Genomic DNA, 23455 nt, shown 5'->3' on the forward strand with positions numbered 1-23455 from the left:
CGTTATATTAATGCGACCAGAGGTCTGAGGGTGCGGCCCGGTGACCATACACTGAAAGTGATATATTTGTCTACAACAAAATGTCTCCGTCACTGTGAGCTGCGCACCTGACAAGCTGTTCTTAAGATTGGTCACTGTATTACACTGCAAGAAACATTTTTTTGTGGTGGGGGCCAGAGTTACTGCGAACAGCCAGAGTGTCTCTCATTCTCCGGGAAAATGGCCGCTGCCGCCAGTAACTGTGGCAGACAGGAGCTGGGAGAGAGTGACAGCGGGGCGCGGTGTCAGTAACAGTATGGAGAAGATAAGAAGCCGGGCAATGGCCTCCTTTAGGAGACCGAGCTCATCACCGGGCTCCGTGCAGCTGCGGAAGAGAAAGTCCAAACTGTACAGCAAGGAGAGCGGCGGGGAAGCGGGAGGAGGTAACACAGCAGCGCCCCCCCCCCCGGAGGCCGGCCGCGCCCCATCCTCCTCCCTGTCTATAACCACCTGCTAGACCTGTCACCGCTCCTCTATGTATGCGGTGTACTGGGGCGCCTAGGGCCGCCACTCTGCACAGTGCAATCACCATGTGACGCAATGATAGGAGATATGATATATATATATATATATATATATATATATATATATACATACAGCTAATAGTTGCTGTATGTCACATTTACATTGGAAATTTTATATATGTGTATATATATATATCTATATCTATATATAAATAAAATAAAACATGAAAAACTATGCCTTCTATGCACAGGAAGGTACTGCTGCACACCTGAAATGTGACACCAGATACAGTGTATAGTAGCTTCCACACTATGGATAAGTCTTCAAAGACTTTGGGGCCATTCATACCCCTTTTCCATTACGATGCGGGTCGCAGCCGGGAGCCTGACACGGGTGCGACCAGCATCAATGGCCCCTTTCCCATCAGCAGTCACCATCCCGGCATATTGCCAGGTTGGTGACGCTGCTAGTGACGCGGCAGGGGCGGCGCTGGGAGATCACATGATCACCCAGCGCCACCCTTCCATACAGTGTAAACAGGAACCGTGTTGCATTGACATGGCTTCCGTTTACACTACAACCCTACCTGGATCATTCCCGTGTCCTACCCAGATAGCTACCCGGGTAGGATTCATGGGTCACTTGATCCGGGTTTTTGCGGAGGGACAGTTTTCCACTAGCAAAACACACAGGTAAATGCGCGCCCCGTGCGTTTACCCGTGTTTTATGAGCTAGTGGAAAAGGGGTATCAGTTAGCGTCCCGGCCTTGTTGCTCCATCCCAGAACAGCACAGCACGGCCAGCATTGTTGCAGGAAAATTAGACCGAAGTAGGCGGATGTCCGCAGCCATGTATCGCTGGCACATTGCCGCTAATAGAATCTACCCTTTATTTTATTAATCTCTGAAATTGTTTCACAGTTTTCTTCCTGTTTCTGGAACTAGTTACTATAAGAATTAAATATTATACAAATAAAAGGAAGCCACTAGGTAATATCACTGAGTAAAAATATCAATAGAGAAGTCACACGAGGTGTTTAAGTACCATATAAGCAAATTTGGCATATTTAGGCATTCTGTCAATTAATCAACCTGTTCCATTTTAATATTTTATTTTATCATGAAAAAGGACAGAGTATTTTCTCTATCGTCCTAGTGGATGCTGGGGTTCCTGAAAGGACCATGGGGAATAGCGGCTCCGCAGGAGACAGGGCACAAAAAGTAAAGCTTTAGGATCAGGTGGTGTGCACTGGCTCCTCCCCCTATGACCCTCCTCCAAGCCTCAGTTAGATTTTTGTGCCCGGCCGAGAAGGGTGCAATCTAGGTGGCTCTCCTAAAGAGCTGCTTAGAAAAGTTTAGCTTAGGTTTTTTATTTTACAGTGAGTCCTGCTGGCAACAGGATCACTGCAACGAGGGACTTAGGGGAGAAGAAGTGAACTCACCTGCGTGCAGGATGGATTGGCTTCTTTGGCTACTGGACATTAGCTCCAGAGGGACGATCACAGGTACAGCCTGGATGGTCACCGGAGCCTCGCCGCCGGCCCCCTTGCAGATGCTGAAACAAGAAGAAGGTCCAGAATCGGCGGCATGAAGACTCCTCAGTCTTCTTAAGGTAGCGCACAGCACTGCAGCTGTGCGCCATTTCCTCTCAGCACACTTCACACGGCAGTCACTGAGGGTGCAGGGCGCTGGAAGGGGGGCGCCCTGGGAGGCAATGAAAACCTATTTTTGGCTAAAAATACCTCACATATAGCCTCCGGGGGCTATATGGAGATATTTAACCCCTGCCAGAATCCGTTAAGAGCGGGAGACGAGGCCGCCGAAAAAGGGGCGGGGCCTATCTCCTCAGCACACAGCGCCATTTTCCCTCACCGAAAGGCTGGAGGGAAGGCTCCCAGGCTCTCCCCTGCACTGCACTACAGAAACAGGGTTAAAACAGAGAGGGGGGGCACAAATTTGGCGTTAGAAATATATAAAAAAGATGCTATAAGGGAAAACACTTATATAAGGTTGTCCCTATATAATTATAGCGTTTTTGGTGTGTGCTGGCAAACTCTCCCTCTGTCTCTCCAAAGGGCTAGTAGGTCCTGTCCTCTATCAGAGCATTCCCTGTGTGTGTGCTGTGTGTCGGTACGTGTGTGTCGACATGTATGAGGACGATGTTGGTGAGGAGGCGGAGCAATTGCCTGTAATGGTGATGTCACTCTCTAGGGAGTCGACACCGGAATGGATGGCTTATTTAGGGAATTACGTGATAATGTCAACACGCGGCAAGGTCGGTTGACGACATGAGACGGCCGACAAACAATTAGTACCGGTCCAGACGTCTCAAAAACACCGTCAGGGGTTTTAAAACGCCCGTTTACTTTAGTCGGTCGACACAGACACAGACAGGGACACTGAATCCAGTGTCGACGGTGAATAAACAAACGTATTCCTTATTAGGGCCACACGTTAAGGGCAATGAAGGAGGTGTTACATATTTCTGATACTACAAGTACCACAAAAGAGGGTATTATGTGGGATGTGAAAAAAACTACCGTAGTTTTTCCTGAATCAGATAAATTAAATGAAGTGTGTGATGATGCGTGGGTTCCCCCCGATAGAAAATATGGGCGGTATACCCTTTCCCGCCAGAAGTTAGGGCGCGTTGGGAAACACCCCTTAGGGTGGATAAGGCGCTCACACGCTTATCAGAACAAGTGGCGGTACCGTCTATAGATAGGGCCGTCCTCAAGGAGCCAGCTGACAGGAGGCTGGAAAATATCATAAAAAGTATATACACACATACTGGTGTTATACTGCGACCAGCGATCGCCTCAGCCTGGATGTGCAGAGCTGGGGTGGCTTGGTCGGATTCCCTGACTAAAAATATTGATACCCTTGACAGGGACAGTATTTTATTGACTATAGAGCATTTAAAGGATGCATTTCTATATATGCGAGATGCACAGAGGGATATTTGCACTCTGGCATCAAGAGTAAGTGCGATGTCCATATCTGCCAGAAGATGTTTATGGACACGACAGTGGTCAGGTGATGCAGATTCCAAACGGCACAAAGGTGTATTGCCGTATAAAGGAAGAGGAGTTATTTGGGGTCGGTCCATCGGACCTGGTGGCCACGGCAACTGCTGGAAAATCCACCGTTTTTTACCCTAAGTCACATCTCTGCAGAAAAAGACACCGTCTTTTCAGCTTCAGTCCTTTCGTCCCTATAAGAGTCATATCTGCCCAGGGATAGAGGAAAGGGAAGAAGACTGCAGCAGGCAGCCCATTCCCAGGAACAGAAGCGTTCCACCGCTTCTGACAAGCTCTCAGCATGACGCTGAGACCGTACAGGACCCCTGGATCCTACAAGTAGTATCCCAGGGGTACAGATTGGAATGTCGAGACGTTTCCCCTGCGCAGGCTCCTGAAGTCTGCTTTACCAAGGTCTCCCTCCGACAAGGAGGCAGTATGGGAAACAATTCACGAGCTGTATTCCCAGCAGGTGATAATTAAATTACCCCTCCTACAACAAGAAAAGGGGTATTATTCCACACTATATTGTGGTACTGAAGCCAGAAGGCTAGGTGAGACCTATTCTAAATCTAAAAAAATTTGAACACTTACAAAGGTTCAAGTCAAGATGGAGTCACTCAGAGCAGTGATAACGAACCGGGAAGAAGGGGACTATATGGTGTCCCGAGACATCAGGGATGCTTACCTCCATGTCCCAAATTTGCCCTTATCACTAAGGGTACCTCAGGTTCGTGGTACAGAACTGTCACTATCAGTTTCAGACGCTGCCGTTTGGATTGTCCACGGCACCCCGGGTCTTTACCAAGGTAATGGCCGAAATGATGGTTCTTCTTCGAAGAAAAGGCGTCTTAATTATCCCTTACTTGGACGATCTCCTGATAAGGGCAAAGTCCAGGGAACAGTTGGAGGTCGGAGTAGTACTATCTCAGATACTGTTACAACAGCAGGGGTGGATTCTAAATATTCCAAAATCGCAGCTGATCCCGACAACAAGTCTCCTGTGCTTAGGGATGATTCTGGACACAGTCCAGAAAAAGGTGTTTCTCCCGGAAGAGAAAGCCAGGGAGTTATCCGAGCTAGTCAGGAACCTCCTAAAATCAGTGCATCATTGCACAAGGGCCATGGTAAAAAAATGGTGACTTCCTTCGAAGCAATTCCAGTCGGCAGATTTCATGCAAGAACTTTTCAGTGGGATCTGCTGGACAAATGGTCCGGATCGCATCTTCAGATGCATCAGCGGATAACCCTATATCCAAGGACAAGGGTGTCTCTCCTGTGGTGGTTACAGAGTGCTCATCTTCTAGAGGGCCGCAGATTCGGCATTCAGTTTTGGATGTTGGTGACCACGGAGGCCAGCCCGAGAGGCTGGGGAGCAGTCACACAAGGAAAAAATTTCCAGGGAGTGTGATCAAGTCTGGAGACTTTTCTCCACATAAATATAGCTAAGGGTAAATTTATAATGCTCTAAGCTTAGCAAGACCTCTGCTTCAAGGTCAGCCGGTATTGATCCAGTGGGATAAAACATCACGGCAGTCGCCCACGTAAATAGACAGGGCGGCACAAGAAGCAGGAGGGCAGTGGCAAAAACTGCAAGGACTTTTCGCTGGGCGGAAAATCATGTGATAGCACTGTCAGCAGTGTTTCATTCCGGGAATGGAAACTGGGAAGCAGACTTCCTCAGTAGGCACGACCTCCACCCGGCAGAGTGGGAACTTCATGGGGAAGTTTTCCACATGATTGTAAACCGTTGGGAATTACCAAAGGTGGACATGATGGCGTCCCGTCTGAACAAAAAACGGGACAGGTATTGCGCCAGGTTAAGAGACCCTCAGGCAATAGCTGTGGACGTTCTGGTAACACCGTGGGTGTACCAGTCGGTGTATGTGTTCCATCCTCTGCTTTTCATACCTAAGGTACTGAGAATTATAAGACGTAGAGGAGTAAGAACTATACTCATGGCTCCGGATTGGCCAAGAAGGACTTGGTACCCGGAACTTCAAGAGATGCTCACAGAGGACTTATGGCCTCTGCCGCTAAGAAGGGACTTGTTTCAGCAAGTACCATGTCTGTTCCAAGACTTACCGCAGCTGCGTTTGACGGCATGGCAATGGAACGCCGGATCCTAAGGGAAAAGGCATTCAGGAAGAGGTCATTCCTACCCTGGTCAAAGCCAGAAAGGAGGTGACCGCACAACATTATCACCACATGTGGCGAAAATATGTTGCGTGGTGTGAGGCCAGGAAGGCCCCACGAAGAAATTTCAACTCGGTCGATTCCTGCATTTCCTGCAAACAGGAGTGTCTATGGGCCTCAAATTGGGGTCCATTAAGGTTCAAATTTCGGCCCTGTCGATTTTTCTTCCAGAAAGAATTGGCTTCAGTTCCTGAAGTCCAGAAGTTTGTCAAGGGAGTATTGCATATACAACCCCCTTTTGTGCCTCCAGTGGCACTGTGGGATCTCAACGTAGTTCTGGGATTCCTCAAAACACATTGGTTTAAAACCAGTCAAATCTGTGGATTTGAAGCATCTCACATGAAAAATGAACATGCTCTTGGACCTGGCCTGGACCAGGCGAGTGTCAAATTGGTGGTTTTTTTCTCAAAAAAGCCCATATCTGTTTGTCCATTCGGACAGGGCAGAGCTGCGGACTCGTCCCCAGTTCTCTCCCTAAGGTGGTGTCAGTGTTTCACCTGAACCAGCTTATTGTGGTGTCTTGCGCCTACTAGGGACTTGGAGGACTCCAAGTTGCTAGATGTGGTCAGGGCCCTGAAAATATAGGTTCCAGGACGGCTGGAGTCAGGAAAACTGACTTGCTGTTATCCTGTATGCACCCAACAAACTGGGTGCTCTTGCTTCTAAGCAGACTTTTGCTAGTTGGATGTGTAATACAATTCAGCTTGCACATTCTGTGGCAGGCCTGCCACAGCCAAAATATGTAAATGCCCATTCCACAAGGAAGGTGGGCTCATCTTGGGCGGCTGCCCGAGGGGTCTCGGCTTTACAACTTTGCCGAGCGGCTATTTAGTCAGGGGCAAACACGTTTGTAAAATCCTACAAATTTGATAACCTGGCTAAGGAGGACCTGGAGTTCTCTCATTCGGTGCTGCAGAGTCATCCGCACTCTCCCGCCCGTTTGGGAGCTTTGGTATAATCCCCATGGTCCTTTCAGGAACCCCAGCATCCACTAGGACGATAGAGAAAATAAGAATTTACTTACCGATAATTCTATTTCTCGGAGTCCGTAGTGGATGCTGGGCGCCCATCCCAAGTGCGGATTATCTGCAATACTTGTACATAGTTACAAAAATCGGGTTATTATTGTTGTGAGCCATCTTTCAGAGGCTCCGCTGTTATCATACTGTTAACTGGGTTCAGATCACAGGTTGTACAGTGTGATTGGTGTGGCTGGTATGAGTCTTACCCGGGATTCATAAATCCTTCCTTATTGTGTACGCTCGTCCGGGCACAGTATCCTAACTGAGGCTTGGAGGAGGGTCATAGGGGGAGGAGCCAGTGCACACCACCTGATCCTAAAGCTTTACTTTTTGTGCCCTGTCTCCTGCGGAGCCGCTATTCCCCATGGTCCTTTCAGGAACCCCAGCATCCACTACGGACTCCGAGAAATAGAATTATCGGTAAGTAAATTCTTATTTTTATTGTTAAGGAAGTAGTGAGTATGTGATGTAAACAGTTATATTTTATATGACTAGGGGAACACTAAGGGGGGTATCCAATTATCCGCAATGACGTGATTGCGGCTAATGTTATCGCAAATATCTGGCAAAAAATCGGCTTATCGCAGCCAGCAAGTTCCAGTTTATCGCACTTATCCTATTCCAAAACAGCGATATCGAGATCACACGATACTAGCCAGCAAAAGCTCAGATAAGTATAGGAAGAAGTGGGGACATCTGCCTGTACTTACAAAAAAGCCAAACAAACATAGGAAAATGTTATAGTAGTCTGTTAGTGGGCATAATAAAACTATTTTGTGTCATTAAATTGGGTCAAATTGCTGTTATGCATTTTTTAAAAATGTGGCAAAATGATAGCTACTTTTCTGCTGCAGGGTACACTGGGCTCCACAAGGATGGACAATGGGGTGTAGAGTAGGATCTTGATCCGAGGCACCAACAGGCTCAAAGCTTTGACTGTTCCCAGAATGCACAGCGCCGCCTCCTCTATAACCCCGCCTCCCAGCGCAGGAGCTAAGTTTTGTAGTTGGTGCTGCAGTAAGCAGGTACATAACAGAGGGGCTGCTCCAGGCAGCCCTAAGAAGAGCTTTTTTTGAAGAAAAAAGTGAAGAGGGGCCATCCCTTCTGGATATCCAACTGGGTACTGTTGACGACAGATGCCAGTCTAAGAGGTTGGGGCGCGGTGCTGGAGCAACACTCCCTTCAGGGTCGGTGGACCAAGGAGGAGTCCCTCCTCTCAATCAACATTCTGGAATTGCGGGCGGTCTTCAATGCATTGACCGTAGCCCAGCATTTAATTCACAACCGTCCTGTTCAAGTGCAGTCAGACAACGCCACCACAGTGGCTTACAAAAATCATCAAGGCGGCACTCGAAGCCGTCTGGCAATGAAGGAAGTCTCACGGATTCTACATTGGGCGGAACGCCATCTACTGGCCATATAGGCAATATTCATTTCAGGAGTCCTGAATTGGGAAGCTGACTTTCTCAGTCGTCAGGACGTGCATGCCGGCGAGTGGGGCCTCCATCCAGAAGTGTTTCAACTCCTAGTGGAAAAGTGGGGTCTTCCAGACGTAGATCTGATGGCGTCTCGACACAATCACAAGGTTCCGGTCTTCGGAGCAAGGACAAGGGATCCTCAAGCAGCATTCAAGGATGCGCTGGCGGTGCCGTGGAGGTTTCGGCTGCCGTACGTGTTCCCTCCGGTGTCACTCCTGCCCAGGGTAATTCGGAAGTTCAAGCAAGAAAAAGGAATTCTGCTTCTCATAGCTCCAGCGTGGCCCAGACGGCACTGGTTCTCAGACCTGCAGGGCCTATCGTCAGAACGTCCAATTCTACTTCCACAACGGCCAGACCTCCTCGTTCAGGGCCCCTGTGTCTACCAGGACCTAGCCCGGCTGTCTTTGACGGCGTGGCTCTTGAAGCTTCCGTCTTGAGGGCTAAGGGTTTTTCTGAGGATGTCATTAAAACTATGTTGCGGGCCCGGAAACAGGTTTCTGCCCGGATTTACCATAGGGTCTGGCATTCCTACTTTGTTTGGTGCGCATCTAACAATTATGACGCTTCCAAGTTTAGTACAGCCAAACTTTTGGCTTTTCTGCAGCAGGGCCTGGATTTAGGCTTGCGTCTGGCCTCCCTTAAGGTTCATATTTCTGCCTTGTCGGTGTGGTTTCAGAGAAAAATTGCGACTTTACCTGATGTTCATACTTTCACTCAAGGTGTGTTGCGTATCCAGCCTCCCTATGTCCCGCCTCTGGCTCCTTGGGACTTGTCTGTGGTTTTGGAGGCGTTGCAGCAGCCTCCGTTTGAACCCCTTGGTTCAGCTGATCTTAAGTGGCTTTCCCTTAAGGTGGTGTTCTTGCTGGCTATTGCCTCTGCTAGAAGAGTGTCGGGTGCCCTTTCCTGTAGTTCCCCATATCTGATTTTTCACCGTGAACGGGCGGTACTTCGGACTCGTCCCGGTTATTTACCGAAGGTGGTTTCCTCGTTCCACCTTAATCAGGAGATTGTGGTTCCGGCCTTTGTCTTTCCTGACTTGTCTTCCAAAGAGCGGTCTTTGGATGTAGTACGGGCTCTCTGTATCTATATGAAGAGAACTGCTTCTACTCGAAAATCTGATTCTCTCTTTGTTTTGTTTGGATTTTACAAACGTGGCTGGCCTGCTCACAAGCAGACCCTGGCCAGGTGGATTAGAATGGTGATTGCACATGCTTATGTGAAGGCTGGTCTGTCAGCTCCTGCTCACATTACGGCCCATTCTACTCGGTCTGTTGGACCTTCTTGGGCGGCCCAACGTGGTGCGACCCTTGACCAATTGTGCAAGGCGGCTACGTGTTCCTCCGTGAACACGTTCATAAGGTTTTATGCCTTCGATACTGCCGCTTCCCAGGATGCTTCCTTTGGACGCCGGGTTCTTGTGCCCGCTACAGTGCGTCCCCTCCCATAAGGAACTGTTTTAGGACATCCCCATTGTTCATCCTTGTGGAGCCCAGTGTACCCCGCAGCAGAAAACGAGTTTTATGGTTAGAACTTACCGTTGTTAAAACTCTTTCTGCGAGGTACACTGGGCTCCACAAGGCGCCCACCCTGACGCACTTAGCTTCTTTGGGTTGGTATGACATTAGCCGCTGACACTTCTCCAGTCGTGAGTGTGTGGTGTATGTGGCTACTAACCGTTGTCGTCTCTTTTACTGCTACTGCATTGGGCTGGTTAACTAAAAACTGAGCTCCTGTGCAGGGAGGCGGGGTTATAGAGGAGACGGCACTGTGCATTCTGGGAACAGTCAAAGCTTTGAGCCTGTTGGTGCCTCGGATCAAGAGCCTACTCTACACCCCATTGTCCATCCTTGTGGAGCCCAGTGTACCTCACAGAAAGAGTTTTAACAACGGTAAGTTCTTACCATAAAACCCATTTTTTTTCAGCAAAATAAGTGCTCTCATTAAATTTGGGGTACATAAAAAGGGGTATAAGTATATATCTGGGTCATTTTAGGGAACTTAAAAATAAAAATAAAAAGTGGAAACAGATTACTCCCACTTGCAAGTCTGAAAACACGTCCCATTCATAAAGCACCCCAATATACCTGTCTCAAACCTTTTACCCCAATTTCCGTCACTTTGCATTTTGTGATCCCAAAAATTACATGTCATTATTGGATAAGTAAAAATAATTAAAAACGTATAAGTGCCTAATTAGTAATTCACAGGGTTACCAGGGGCTCAGAACCAAATCCTGAAATTTTCCCCTTAAAATAGGGATTTTTGCACTACTTAGCACCAGCTCCGCGATGGTGAAGACAAATCCGCAATAAACCCTATGGAGACTTATTGCCATGTTTGCGATAATTTATCGGGAAACCGCGATATTGCAGCTAATTTGATACCCCCATAATTCTAAATACACCCTACCCACAGGTCTTTACAAAAAAAAATACGCCAGTATTCACTATATATGTATTTTATATGGTGCTACATAAATTTTTAAACTCATTATTTAAACATCAAAATATGTAAACCATGGTAAGAGAACCCCAATATTAAATTACTATGTTTAGCAGTGTGTAATAAGACTTTATTATTATTTTCAAGTTACTATTAATATATAATATATAATTTATTTACTTTTAATGAGCTCTCTTGTTTTGTTTCCATAGGTCTCTTTGGAGAAAACATTTACCTTGTTTTGCTGACAATTTGTTTTCGTGTTGTTAACTGCATCTTGGTACAAACCAGCTTTGTTCCAGATGAATACTGGCAGTCACTTGAAGTTGCACATAATATGACTTTTAAATATCCTTTATTTTAATAATAGTACAGAGTTTTTATTGTTAAAGTACCTTTTGTAATTCTATGGTAAATGTTTTTATAAAAGTTTGACTGATATATTATATAGCAAGTCCCTGTACTGGTGCCTGTATTTTGGCGTACTTTGCAGGTGTTTTGCATGTTGCTTAGTGAAAAACAGAGGCCTCATTCCGAGTTGTTCGCTCGGTATTTTTCATTGCATCGCAGTGAAAATCCGCTTAGTACGCATGCGCAATGTTCGCACTGCGACTGCGCCAAGTAACTTTACTATGAAGAAAGTATTTTTACTCACGGCTTTTTCTTCGCTCCGGCGATCGTAATGTGATTGACAGGAAATGGGTGTTACTGGGCGGAAACACGGCGTTTCAGGGGCGTGTGACTGAAAACGCTACCGTTTCCGGAAAAAACGCAGGAGTGGCCGGAGAAACGGTGGGAGTGCCTGGGCGAACGCTGGGTGTGTTTGTGACGTCAACCAGGAACGACAAGCACTGAACTGATCGCACAGGCAGAGTAAGTCTGGAGCTACTCTGAAACTGCTAAGTAGTTAGTAATCGCAATATTGCGAATACATCGTTCGCAATTTTAAGAAGCTAAGATTCACTCCCAGTAGGCGGCGGCTTAGCGTGTGTAACTCTGCTAAATTCGCCTTGCGACCGATCAACTCGGAATGAGGGCCAGAGAACATTCCTAACACTTGCAAAGTCCTTTCTACAGCAGCCATAAAGCAACCAAGAGTATTTATTTTAAAGCTCTTAAAGGGCCAATACTCCCCAGAACCTGATATTTGACATTGCATTTACAGTACACATACATTGTAAGACGCTGTTCACTATTATCAGTCAACCCAAACTAGATGACTAGAGAGTGAGAATTTATTATGGTTGTGTACTGTTGTTTCTCTGACGTCCTAGTGGATGCTGGGTACTCCGTAAGGACCATGGGGAATAGACGGGCTCCGCAGGAGACTGGGCACTCTTTAAAGAAAGATTAGGTACTACATCTGGTGTGCACTGGCTCCTCCCTCTATGCCCCTCCTCCAGACCCCAGTTAGAATCTGTGCCCGGCCAGAGCTGGATGCACTTAGTGGGCTCTCCTGAGTTCACTAAAAAGAAAGTATTTGTTAGGTTTTTTATTTTCAGTGAGATCTGCTGGCAACAGACTCACTGCTACGTGGGACTTAGGGGAGAGAAGCAAACCTACCTGCTTGCAGCTAGCTTGTGCTTCTAAGGCTACTGGACACCATTAGCTCCAGAGGGATCGAACACAGGGCCCGACCTCGATCGTCCGTTCCCGGAGCCGCGCCGCCGTCCCCCTTGCAGAGCCAGAAGACGGAAGATACAGGAGAAAATCGGCGGCTGAAGACTCCGGTCTTCAATAAGGTAGCGCACAGCACTGCAGCTGTGCGCCATTGCTCCCACAGCACACCACACGCTCCGGTCACTGGTGGGTGCAGGGCGCTGGGGGGGGGCGCCCTGGGCTGCAATTAGTATACCTTAAGTGGCAAAATGCACATAATACAGTTCTAAACTGTATATGTGCCTAATCCCCCGCCGTAATTATTATTAAAAAAGCGGGAGAAGCCCGCCGCTGAAGGGACGGGGCTATCTTCCTCAGCACAGCCAGCGCCATTTTCTCTTCACAGCTCCGCTGGAAGGACGCTCCCCAGGCTCTCCCCTGCAGTATACACTACGGAAAGGGTAAAAAAGAGAGGGGGGGCACATAAATTTAGGCGCAAATTGTGATAATAAGCAGCTATTGGGGGAAAATTCACTTTGTACTAGTGTAAATCCCTCTGTTATATAGCGCTCTGGTGTGTGCTGGCATACTCTCTCTCTGTCTCCCCAAAGGACTTTGTGGGGTCCTGTCCTCAGTCAGAGCATTCCCTGTGTGTGTGTGCGGTGTGTCGGTACGGCTGTGTCGACATGTTTGATGAGGACGCTTACGTGGAGGCGGAGCAGGAGCCGATAAGTGTGATGTCGCCCCCTGCGTGGCCGACACCAGAGTGGATGGATATGTGGAAGGTATTAACCGACAGTGTCAACTCCTTGCATAAAAGGTTCGATGACATAACAGCTTTGGGACAGCCGGCATCTCAGCCCGCGCCTGCCCAAGCGTCTCAGAGGCCATCAGGGGCTCAAAAACGCCCGCTACCTCAGATGGCAGACACAGATGTCGACACGGAGTCTGACTCCAGTGTCGACGTGGATGAGACAAATGTACAATCCACAAGGGCCATCCGATGCATGATTACGGCAATGAAAAATGTGTTGCACATTTCTGACATTAACCCGGTTACCACAAAAAAGGGTATTATGTTTGGGGAGAAAAAGCAGCCAGTGACTTTTCCCCCATCTGATGAGTTAAATGAATTGTGTGAAGAAGCGTGGTGTTCCCCAGATAAGAAGCTAGTGATTTCTAAGCGGTTACTAATGGCGTACCCTTTCCCGCCAACGGATAGGTTACGCTGGGAGACATCCCCTAGGGTGGACAAGGCGCTCACACGCTTATCAAAAAAGGTGGCACTGCCGTCTCAGGATACGGCCGCCTTAAAGGAGCCTGCAGATAGAAAGCAGGAGGCTATCCTGAAGTCTGTGTATACAGACTCATGTACTATACTGCAACCTGCTATTGCTTCAGCATGGATGTGTAGTGCTGCAGCAGCATGGTCTGATTCCCTGTCAGATAACATTGATTCTCTTGACAGGGATACTATTTTGCTAACCATAGAGCATATTAAAGACGTAGTCTTATATATGAGGGATGCACAGAGGGACATTTGCCGGCTGGCATCTAGAATTAATGCAATGTCCAATTCTGCCAGGAGAGTATTATGGACTCGGCAGTGGACAGGTGATGCTGATTCTAAAAGGCACATGGAAGTTTTGTCTTATAAGGGTGAGGAATTGTTTGGGGACGGTCTCTCGTACCTCGTGTCCACAGCAACAGCTGGGAAGTCGACCTTTTTACCTCAGGTTCCCTCACAGCCTAAGAAAGCACCGTATTATCAAGTACAGTCCTTTCGGCCCCAGAAAGGCAAGCGGGTCAGAGGCGCGTCCTTTCTGCCCAGAGGCAGGGGTAGAGGGAAAAAGCTGCACCAGTCAGCCAGTTCCCAGGAACAAAAATCCTCCCCTGCTTCCACTAAGTCCACCGCATGACGCTGGGGCTCCACAGGTGGAGCCAGGTGCGGTGGGGGCCCGTCTCCGGAACTTCAGCGACCGGTGGGTTCGCTCACAGGTGGATCTCTGGGTTCTACAAGTGGTATCTCAGGGATACAAGCTGGAATTCGAGATGTCTCCCCCTCGCCGTTACCTCAAATCAGCCTTGCCAGCTACTCCCAAGGAAAGGGAGGTAGTACTGGCGGCAATTCACAAGCTGTACCTCCAGCAGGTGATAATCAATGTTCCCCTCCTTCAACAGGGACGGGTTTACTATTCCACAATGTTTGTGGTACCGAAACCAGACGGTTCGGTGAGACCCATTCTAAATTTGAAATCCTTGAACACTTATATAAGGAAGGTCAAGTTCAAAATGGAATCGCTAAGGGCGGTTATTGCAAGCCTGGAAGAGGGGGATTTTATGGTATCACTGGACATCAAGGATGCTTACCTACATGTCCCCATTTACCCACCTCACCAGGAGTACCTCCGATTTGTGGTACAGGACTGCCATTACCAATTCCAGACGTTGCCGTTTGGTCTGTCCACGGCACCGAGGGTATTTACCAAGGTAATGGCCGAAATGATGATACTCCTTCGAAAGAAGGGAGTTATAATTATCCCGTACTTGGACGATCTCCTTATAAAGGCGAGGTCCGTGGAGCAATTGTTGGTCGGAGTAGCACTATCTCAGGAAGTGCTACAACAGCACGGCTGGATTCTGAATATCCCAAAGTCGCAGCTGGTTCCTACGACGCGTCTGCTGTTCTTGGGTATGATTCTGGACACAGAACAGAAGAAGGTGTTTCTCCCGGAGGAGAAGGCCAAGGAGTTGTCATCTCTGGTCAGAGACCTCCTAAAACCAAAACAGGTGTCGGTGCATCACTGCACGCGAGTCCTGGGAAAGATGGTAGCTTCTTACGAAGCGATTCCCTTCGGCAGGTTCCATGCAAGGATCTTTCAGTGGGATCTGTTAGACAAGTGGTCCGGATCGCATCTTCAGATGCATCGGTTGATCACCCTGTCCCCGAGGGCCAGGGTGTCTCTGCTGTGGTGGCTGCAGAGTGCTCATCTTCTCGAGGGCCGCAGATTCGGCATTCAGGACTGGGTCCTGGTGACCACGGATGCAAGCCTCCGAGGGTGGGGAGCAGTCACACAGGGAAGAAAATTCCAAGGTCTGTGGTCAAGTCAGGAGACTTGCCTTCACATCAACATCCTGGAGCTAAGGGCCATATACAACGCCCTACGTCTAGCGGAGACCCTGCTTCGCGACCAACCGGTTCTGATTCAGTCAGACAACATCACCGCTGTGGCTCATGTAAACCGACAAGGCGGCACAAGGAGCAGGGTGGCAATGGCGGAAACCACCAGAATTCTTCGCTGGGCGGACTGTCAGCAGTGTTCATCCCGGGAGTGGACAACTGGGAAGCAGACTTCCTCAGCAGGCACGACCTCCACCCGGGAGAGTGGGGACTTCATCAAGAAGTCTTCACGCAGATTGCAAGTTGGTGGGAACTGCCACAGGTGGACATGATGGCATCCCGCCTCAACAAAAAGCTACAGAGGTATTGCGCCAGGTCAAGGGACCCTCAGGCGATAGCTGTGGACGCACTGGTGACACCGTGGGTGTTCCAGTCGGTCTATGTATTTCCTCCTCTTCCTCTCATACCCAAGGTGCTGAGAATCATAAGAAAAAGAGGAGTGAGAACAATACTCATTGTTCCGGATTGGCCAAGAAGGACTTGGTATCCAGATCTGCAAGAAATGCTCACAGAGGAACCGTGGCCTCTTCCTCTAAGACAGGACTTGTTGCAACAGGGGCCCTGTCTGTTCCAAGACTTACCGCGGCTGCGTTTGACGGCATGGCGGTTGAACGCCGTCCCCTAGCAGAGAAAGGCATTCCGGATGAGGTTATTCCTACGCTGATAATGGCTAGGAAGGACGTGACAGCTCAACATTATCACAGTATATGGCGAAAATATGTTGCTTGGTGTGAGGCCAGGAATGCCCCTACGGAGGAATTCCAGCTGGGCCGTTTCCTTCACTTCCTACAGTCAGGAGTGACTTTGGGCCTAAAATTGGGTTCCATTAAGGTCCAGATTTCGGCCCTATCCATTTTCTTTCAAAAAGAGCTGGCTTCTCTACCTGAAGTTCAGACGTTTGTAAAGGGAGTGCTGCATATTCAGCCCCCTTTTGTGCCTCCAGTGGCACCTTGGGATCTTAACGTGGTGTTGAGTTTCCTGAAATTCCACTGGTTTGAACCACTCAAAACGGTGGAGTTGAAATATCTCACGTGGAAGGTGGTCATGTTACTAGCCTTGGCTTCGGCTAGGCGTGTGTCAGAATTGGCGGCTTTGTCACATAAAAGCCCCTATCTGGTTTTCCATGCGGATAGAGCAGAATTGAGGACCCGTCCACAATTCCTGCCGAAAGTGGTTTAATCTTTTCATATAAACCAACCTATTGTGGTGCCTGTGGCTACTACTGACTTGGAGGATTCAGAGTTGCTTGATGTGGTCAGGGCTTTGAAAGGTTTATGTAGCCAGAACGGCTAGGGTCAGGAAAACAGAGTCTTTGTTTATCCTGTATGCTTCCAACAAGCTTGGTGCTCCTGCTTCAAAGCAAACTATTGCTCGCTGGATCTGTAACACGATTCAGCAGGCTCATTCTGCGGCTGGATTGCCGCTGCCAAAATCAGTTAAGGTCCATTCCACTAGGAAGGTGGGCTCTTCTTGGGCGGCTGCCCGAGGGGTCTCGGCATTACAGCTGTGCCGACCGGCTACTTGGTCAGGTTCAAACACTTTTGCAAAGTTCTATAAGTTTGATACCCTGGCTGAGGAGGACCTTGTGTTTGCTCAATCGGTGCTGCAGAGTCATCCGCACTCTCCCGCCCATTTGGGAGCTTTGGTATAATCCCCATGGTCCTTACGGAGTCCCCAGCATCCACTAGGATGTTAGAGAAAATAAGATTTTACTTACCGGTAAATCTATTTCTCGTAGTCCGTAGTGGATGCTGGGCGCCCGTCCCAAGTGCGGACTTCTTCTGCAATACTTGTATATAGTTATTGCTGCAATAAGGGTTATGTTATAGTTGCATCAGGGTTGTACTGATGCTCTGTTGTTGTTCATACTGTTGACTGGGTAAGTTTATCACAAGTTCTACGGTGTGATTGGTGTGGCTGGTATGTATCTTGCCCTGGATTACCAAAATCCTTTCCTTGTACTGTCAGCTCTTCCGGGCATAGTTTCTCTAACTGAGGTCTGGAGGAGGGACATAGAGGGAGGAGCCAGAGCACACCAGAATCTAAATTATTTCTTAAAGTGCCCATGTCTCCTGCGGAGCCCGTCTATTCCCCATGGTCCTTACGGAGTCCCCAGCATCCACTACGGACTACGAGAAATAGATTTACCGGTAAGTAAAATCTTATTTTTTTTATGGGTTTAAAATGATAGAAATTCCATAGAATTTTTGAACTAATAAGGAAGTTCAAACATCTCTAACGCTTACCACATGCTGCAAATTAACTGGATATATTGGGCTATTGGCCCCAAAATAATCATGATGCTGAATAATAATCCTATTAAAATCAAAGGGATGATTATTGAGCATGTTGGCAATTCAGGTCAGATCATGACCAATATTGTCCAAAGGGCCGATTCAATTGTTGTGGGCATCTAAAAATCCTGTCTAAACAGGTCCTTTTAGACACCCAAACAATTGTCACAATTCAGTTGTGTTTGGGCACCCATGCACATCGGGCATGTCGCGCCTAAACAGACTGGGTTTAGCCATCTAAAACGGCAAAACCCGTCTAAACGCCCATTTGGATGGCCAAAGTGCCCAGTTTCAACACTTTTTTTTTCCTTGCACCTCAGGAGGCTGCAAGAAAAAAAATGTCTCCTCTGCGGCCCCTGGGAGCCCAAACGGCAGAACAATTGAATTGCTGCCGCTTGGCGCCCTCTTGTGGTGGCCGCAATAATAACAATTGAATCGGCCCCCAAGTGCACCAACAGGCTCCAGTGAAGCTGAAGGAATCTGTTCAATGCGACATCCCACCTGTGTGTCCCAATACGGTAGTGACATAGTACAGCATCTTGGTGCTGAGGCCTGTTTTACTGACATTGGGTGAAGTACCCCCTCCACATGCTTAATTGATCACTATCAACAAAAACATGTTTGGTGTGCCTAATACAAAAAAACTTTCTTCACAACTTTAGCTCCAGTTCTGATCAATGCTAAGGGTTTTATAAAAGTAATTTGTATTTTAAATTTAGTAGCCCTGTATTTAATGGATACAGTAAAATACTTTTGTGTTTATATTTGTGCATACCATAAAAGCCGTAACTGATGATTTTCATTATTATTTAACTTTAACAATAGTAATTATGGCTATTTAACGTGGGAGTGGAATGAAGGATTGAGGGGCTTCGCATACCCACTGCTTTTTGCTAGTGTTTATAAAGTATTATATTGGATTGGCCAGGATGATGTTTTCTTCTTGGTAAGTATACCCAAAGAAGACTGAATTATTTGAATGTAAGGATTTTAGAGTAACATTTTAAACTGTGTATGGAAATCAAAGCTTATATATTTTGAAGTACAGGTTTGGGGTCTTGTCAAAAATTGTGACATAGGATTTACTGGATAAAATAATTTCTGTAATTTGGAGTACTGTCTGTAAAACTGAATAGCTACAAGTGTTTAATGGTTCACCTTGCCTTTACTGCTGTATCCCATAACAAAGTATAATACTTTTTTCTGGGTTTGAATGCATTAAATATTTAATTATGCTAAATGATTATGTAGTTTAGTATGGGAATCAAGCTTTTGGTTATGGCTAGGAAATGTTTGTTTTGTACCATGAGTACAGTAAATACACATTTGTATGTATTTTCTGTGCTGTCATGTGCTTGGAATACCATAGATAAAGGAAATTTATTTATAAGAGAACTTTAAAAGTTTACCCAACACACAAGACTTTATTATTATTATTATTATTATCCTTTATTTATATGGCGCCACAAGGGTTCCGCAGCGCCCAATTACAGAGTACATAAACAAATAATCAAGCAGGAAAACAGCAACTTACAGTTGACAATATAGGACAAGTACAGGGTAAATAAACACAGTTACATCAGCAGATGACACTGGAATAAGTATCAGGTGGCAGAAGACTGCTGGATTTGGTGCAGTTGAATATTATTAAAGTAAGAAAAGGATAAGCACATGAGAGCTTACATTCTAAAAGGAAGGGTAGACAGACAGGGGTGAGACAGATGGGGTACATAGAGAGCATGGAACAGAGGTTTAGGATGAGATTTGGCTGGGTTTGGTGAAGAAGTGGGTCTTGAGAGCCCGTTTGAAGTTTTGTAGAGAGGTGGAGAGTCTGAGGGGGAGAGGTAGGGAATTCCAGGGAAGTGGTGCAGCACGTGAAAAATCTTGGAGGTAGGAGTGGGAGGAAGTAATCCGTAGGCAGGAGAGTTGATGTGCATTAGCAGAGCGAAGAGGATGGGTGGGAGTGTAAAGGGAGATAAGGTCAGAGATGTAGATGGGAGAAGAGTGGGTGAGGGCTTTGTAAGCAAGTGTGAGAAGCTTGAAATGGATTCTGAAAGGGAAGGGGAGCCAGTGAAGGTCTAGTAAGAGAGGAGAGGTGGACGTAGTGCGTTTGGTGAGGAAGATGAGCCGGGCAGCAGCATTGAGTATAGATTGGAGTGGAGAGAGGTATGTCAGGAATGCCAGTTAGGAGGAGATTACAGTAGTCCAGTCTGGAGATGACCAGTGAGTGGATAAGAGTCTTAGTAGCATCCTGGGTCAGAAAGGGTCTGATCCTGGAAATATTTTTTAGATGAAAACGGCAGGTTTGTGAGAGGTGCTGAATGTGTGGTTTGAAGGAGAGGGAGGAGTCAAGGATTACTCCAAGACAGCGCACTTGGGGGCTAGAGGAGATAGTAGTGCCATCAATAGATAATGAGATTGTAGGAGGTGAGGTTATGCGGGAGGGAGGGAAGATGATCAGCTCGGTCTTAGACATGTTAAGTTTAAGAAAGAGCTGGGACATCCAGGAAGAGGTAGCAGAGAGACAGTTGGAGATACGAGTGAGGAGAGCAGGGGAGAGGTCTGGAGAGGAAAGATAGATTTGAGTGTCATCAGCATAGAGATGATATTGGAAACCAAAAGAACTAATGAGCTTACCTAGAGAGGACGTGTAGAGAGAGAGAAGAGTAGAGGACCAAGGACAGAATCTTGGGGTACCTCTACAGTTAGTGGAAGTGAGAGAGAGGTAGAGTCATAAGAGGAGACAGAGAATGAACGGTCAGAAAGGTAGGAGGACAGCCAAGAAGGGGCAGTGTCACGCAGACCAATGGAGTGAAGGATTTGCAGTAGGAGAGGATGGTCCACAGTGTCAAAAGCAGCAGAGAGATCCAGTAGAATAAGTAGAGAGTAGTGTCCCTTAGATTTAGCAGCATGGAGGTCATTGCATACTTTTGTAAGGGCAGTTTCAGTGGAGTGGAGAGGACGGAAGCCAGAGTGGAATGTGTCAAGCAGTGAGTGTGAGGAAAGAAAGGAAGTAAGGCGGTTGTAGACAATACGCTCAAGGAGTTTGGAGGCAAAAGGGAGGAGAGAGATGGGTCGGTAGTTGGAGAGAGTATTTGGATCAAGGGTAGGTTTTTTTAAGAGTAGGAGAGATGAGTGCATGCTTGAAGGCAGAGGGGACAGTGCCTGATGAGAGGGATAGATTGAGAAGGTGGGAAAGATGGGAACAAGCAGAAGGAGAGAGGTAGCGGAGGAGGTGGGAGGGGATAGGGTCAAGTGGGGAGGTGGTGAGGGGACAGGAACGAATGAGGGCCATGACTTCCTCTCCAGTTGCATGGGAGAAAGATGTCAGAGTTGGTGCGAGGGATGGGAGAAGGCTGGTTACTGATGGTCTGGTGTGATGTGATGTCCTGACGTATGGAGTCAATTTTGGATGTGAAGTAAGTGGCAAAGTAAAGAGCAGAGAGTGAGGCAGGGAGACGAGGTGGAGGTGGGCAGAGGAGTGAGTTGAGAGTGGTAAAGAAGCGCCGGGGGTTGGAACACTGGGAGGAGATGAGGTTCTTGAAGTATGACTGTTTAGCAAGAGAAAGGGCAGCACTGAAGGATGAGAGCATAAGTTTGAAATGGAGAAAGTCTGCCTTAGAGCGTGATTTCCTCCAGTGTCGCTCAGCAGTACGTGAGCATTTTTGCAGATATCTGGTGCATTTGGTGTGCCAGGGTTGAGGTGTTAATTTGCGAGGGTGAATAGTGGTTGGTGGAGCAACAGAGTCAAGAGCAGAAGTAAGGGATGCATTGTATGTAGAAGTGGCTTGTTCAGGGCATGAGAGAGAGAGAATAGGAGAGAAAAGTGAGTCAAATAAGGAGGAAAGGAATGTGGTGTCAATAGCTTCAATGTTACGCTTAGTGATGGTAGCCTCAGGAGGTAGAGATGGGGAAGTCGAGAGAGATAGGTTAAAGGAGAGCAGGTGGTGGTCAGTGAGGGGAAATGGGGAGTTGGAAAAATCAGAAATATCACAGCGGTGAGTGAAGACCAGATCCAGTGAGCTCCCATTAACATGGGAGGGTGAGGAGGTCCACTGGGAGAGACCAAGTGAAGAGGTGAGGTTAAGGAGGTTTAGAGGCAGGGGATTGTGTGGAGATGTCAATAGGGATGTTGAAATCACCTAGGATAATGGAGGGAATGTCAGAAGAGAGGAAGTGAGGAAGCCAGCAAAGTTGTCGAATTTGGAAGCAGTGCCAGGGGGGCGGTAAATGACAGCTACTCTAAGATGTACTGGTTGGAAGAGGTGTATAGTATGGACCTCAAATGTAGAGAATGTAAGGGATGGTTCTGGTGGTATGAGTTGGTAGGAGTAACTAGAAGGTAAAAGGACCCCAACACCACCCCCATGGTGACCCCCAGGTCGGGGTGTGTGTGTGAATGCGAGGCCCCCAGCAGAGAGAGCAGCAGGAGAAGTAGTGTCAGAGGGCGTAATCCAAGTTTCAGTAATGGCTAGTATGTGTAGGGAGTTGGAAATGAAAAGGTCATGAGTGGGGACCAGTTTTTTACAAACAGATCTGGCATTCCAGAGGGCACAGGATAGGGGGTATGAGTTTGTGGGAGAGATGTGAATGAGATTATCAGGGTTGCTGTAGCGATGAGGTGAGATTAACTTTGAGGGCAGGGATGATTAGAGAGTGGTAATGGTATGGGTGCCAGAGCTAGGAGGGGAAACTGCAGGAGGTGGGCAGGGAGGGAGGTCAGTGTGATGTGGATGGGGATATGGGGAGGTGACAGGGAAGGGAGAGAGGGAGCAGGGCTGAGTTGTGGGGTAGCAGGACCATGGGGCAGAGGTGAATGAAAGTGGGGTAACAGGAAAGGAGGGGGAAGGAAACAGGGATGGAGGGGAGACAGAGGAGGAGGTGTAGGAGACTAGGGTGGAAGGATAAAGATACATTATTAGGTAGACACTGAGTGATGTGGGGAGTATAAGAAAGCCTTAACACAGTGTTAAGTAGGTAAATAGGTTGAGGGAAAGTGGAAGTAGGAGAGGAGAGTGTAAGGGAATCCGAGCAGAAGAATTGCAGAAATGCAGGTGAGAAAAGCAGTGTAGGTTTAATGGGTGTAGATTTAGTATGAAAGGAGTCAAAAGCGTAGAGAAAGTGGGTGCAGAAATGTATCTGGAGTGTAAGAAATGAAAGGATTGTGAGAGGTTTAATAAGCGATGGTAATTATGTTAGATGTTTTAAGTGTTTGCAGGTAAAATTGCATTGGTGCAGCTGGGCTTAAAAAACAAAATTATAATAATACAGATACAGGTTGAGTATCCCTTATCCAAAATGCTTGGGACCAGAGGTATTTTGGATATGGGATTTTTCCGTATTTTGGAATAATTGCATACCATAATGAGATATCATGGTGATGGGACCTAAATCTTAGCACAGAATGCATTTATGTTTCATATACACCTTATACACACAGCCTGAAGGTCATTTTAGACAATATTTTTTTATAACTTTGTGCATTAAACAAAGTGTGTGTACATTCACACAATTCATTTAGGTTTCATATACACCTTATACACACAGCCTGAAGGTCATTTAATACAATATTTTTAATAACTTTGTGTATTAAACAAAGTTTGTGTACATTGAGCCATCAAAAAACAAAGGTTTCACTATCTCACTCTCACTCAAAAAAGCCCGTATTTCGGAATATTCCGTATTTCGGAATATTTGGATATGGGATACTCAACCTGTACA

At 47.2% G+C, this 23455-nt stretch overlaps 1 protein-coding gene across 1 annotated transcript in view; it reads left to right on the forward strand.

Annotated features, from left to right (window-relative positions):
- The first annotated feature begins 34 nt into the window (after nucleotides 1-34).
- Nucleotides 35-23455, forward strand: part of PIGB (phosphatidylinositol glycan anchor biosynthesis class B) — a 57257-nt gene continuing 33836 nt past the window's right edge. The window contains exons 1-3 of the mRNA XM_063926129.1: nucleotides 35-422; nucleotides 10873-11005; nucleotides 18560-18680. Coding sequence (XP_063782199.1) covers nucleotides 296-422; nucleotides 10873-11005; nucleotides 18560-18680 — 381 coding nt within the window. The 5' untranslated portion in view covers nucleotides 35-295. The remainder of the gene's footprint in view (nucleotides 423-10872; nucleotides 11006-18559; nucleotides 18681-23455) is intronic.

This window comes from Pseudophryne corroboree, chromosome 6 (assembly GCF_028390025.1).
Source record: "Pseudophryne corroboree isolate aPseCor3 chromosome 6, aPseCor3.hap2, whole genome shotgun sequence".
NCBI lineage: Eukaryota > Metazoa > Chordata > Amphibia > Anura > Myobatrachidae > Pseudophryne > Pseudophryne corroboree.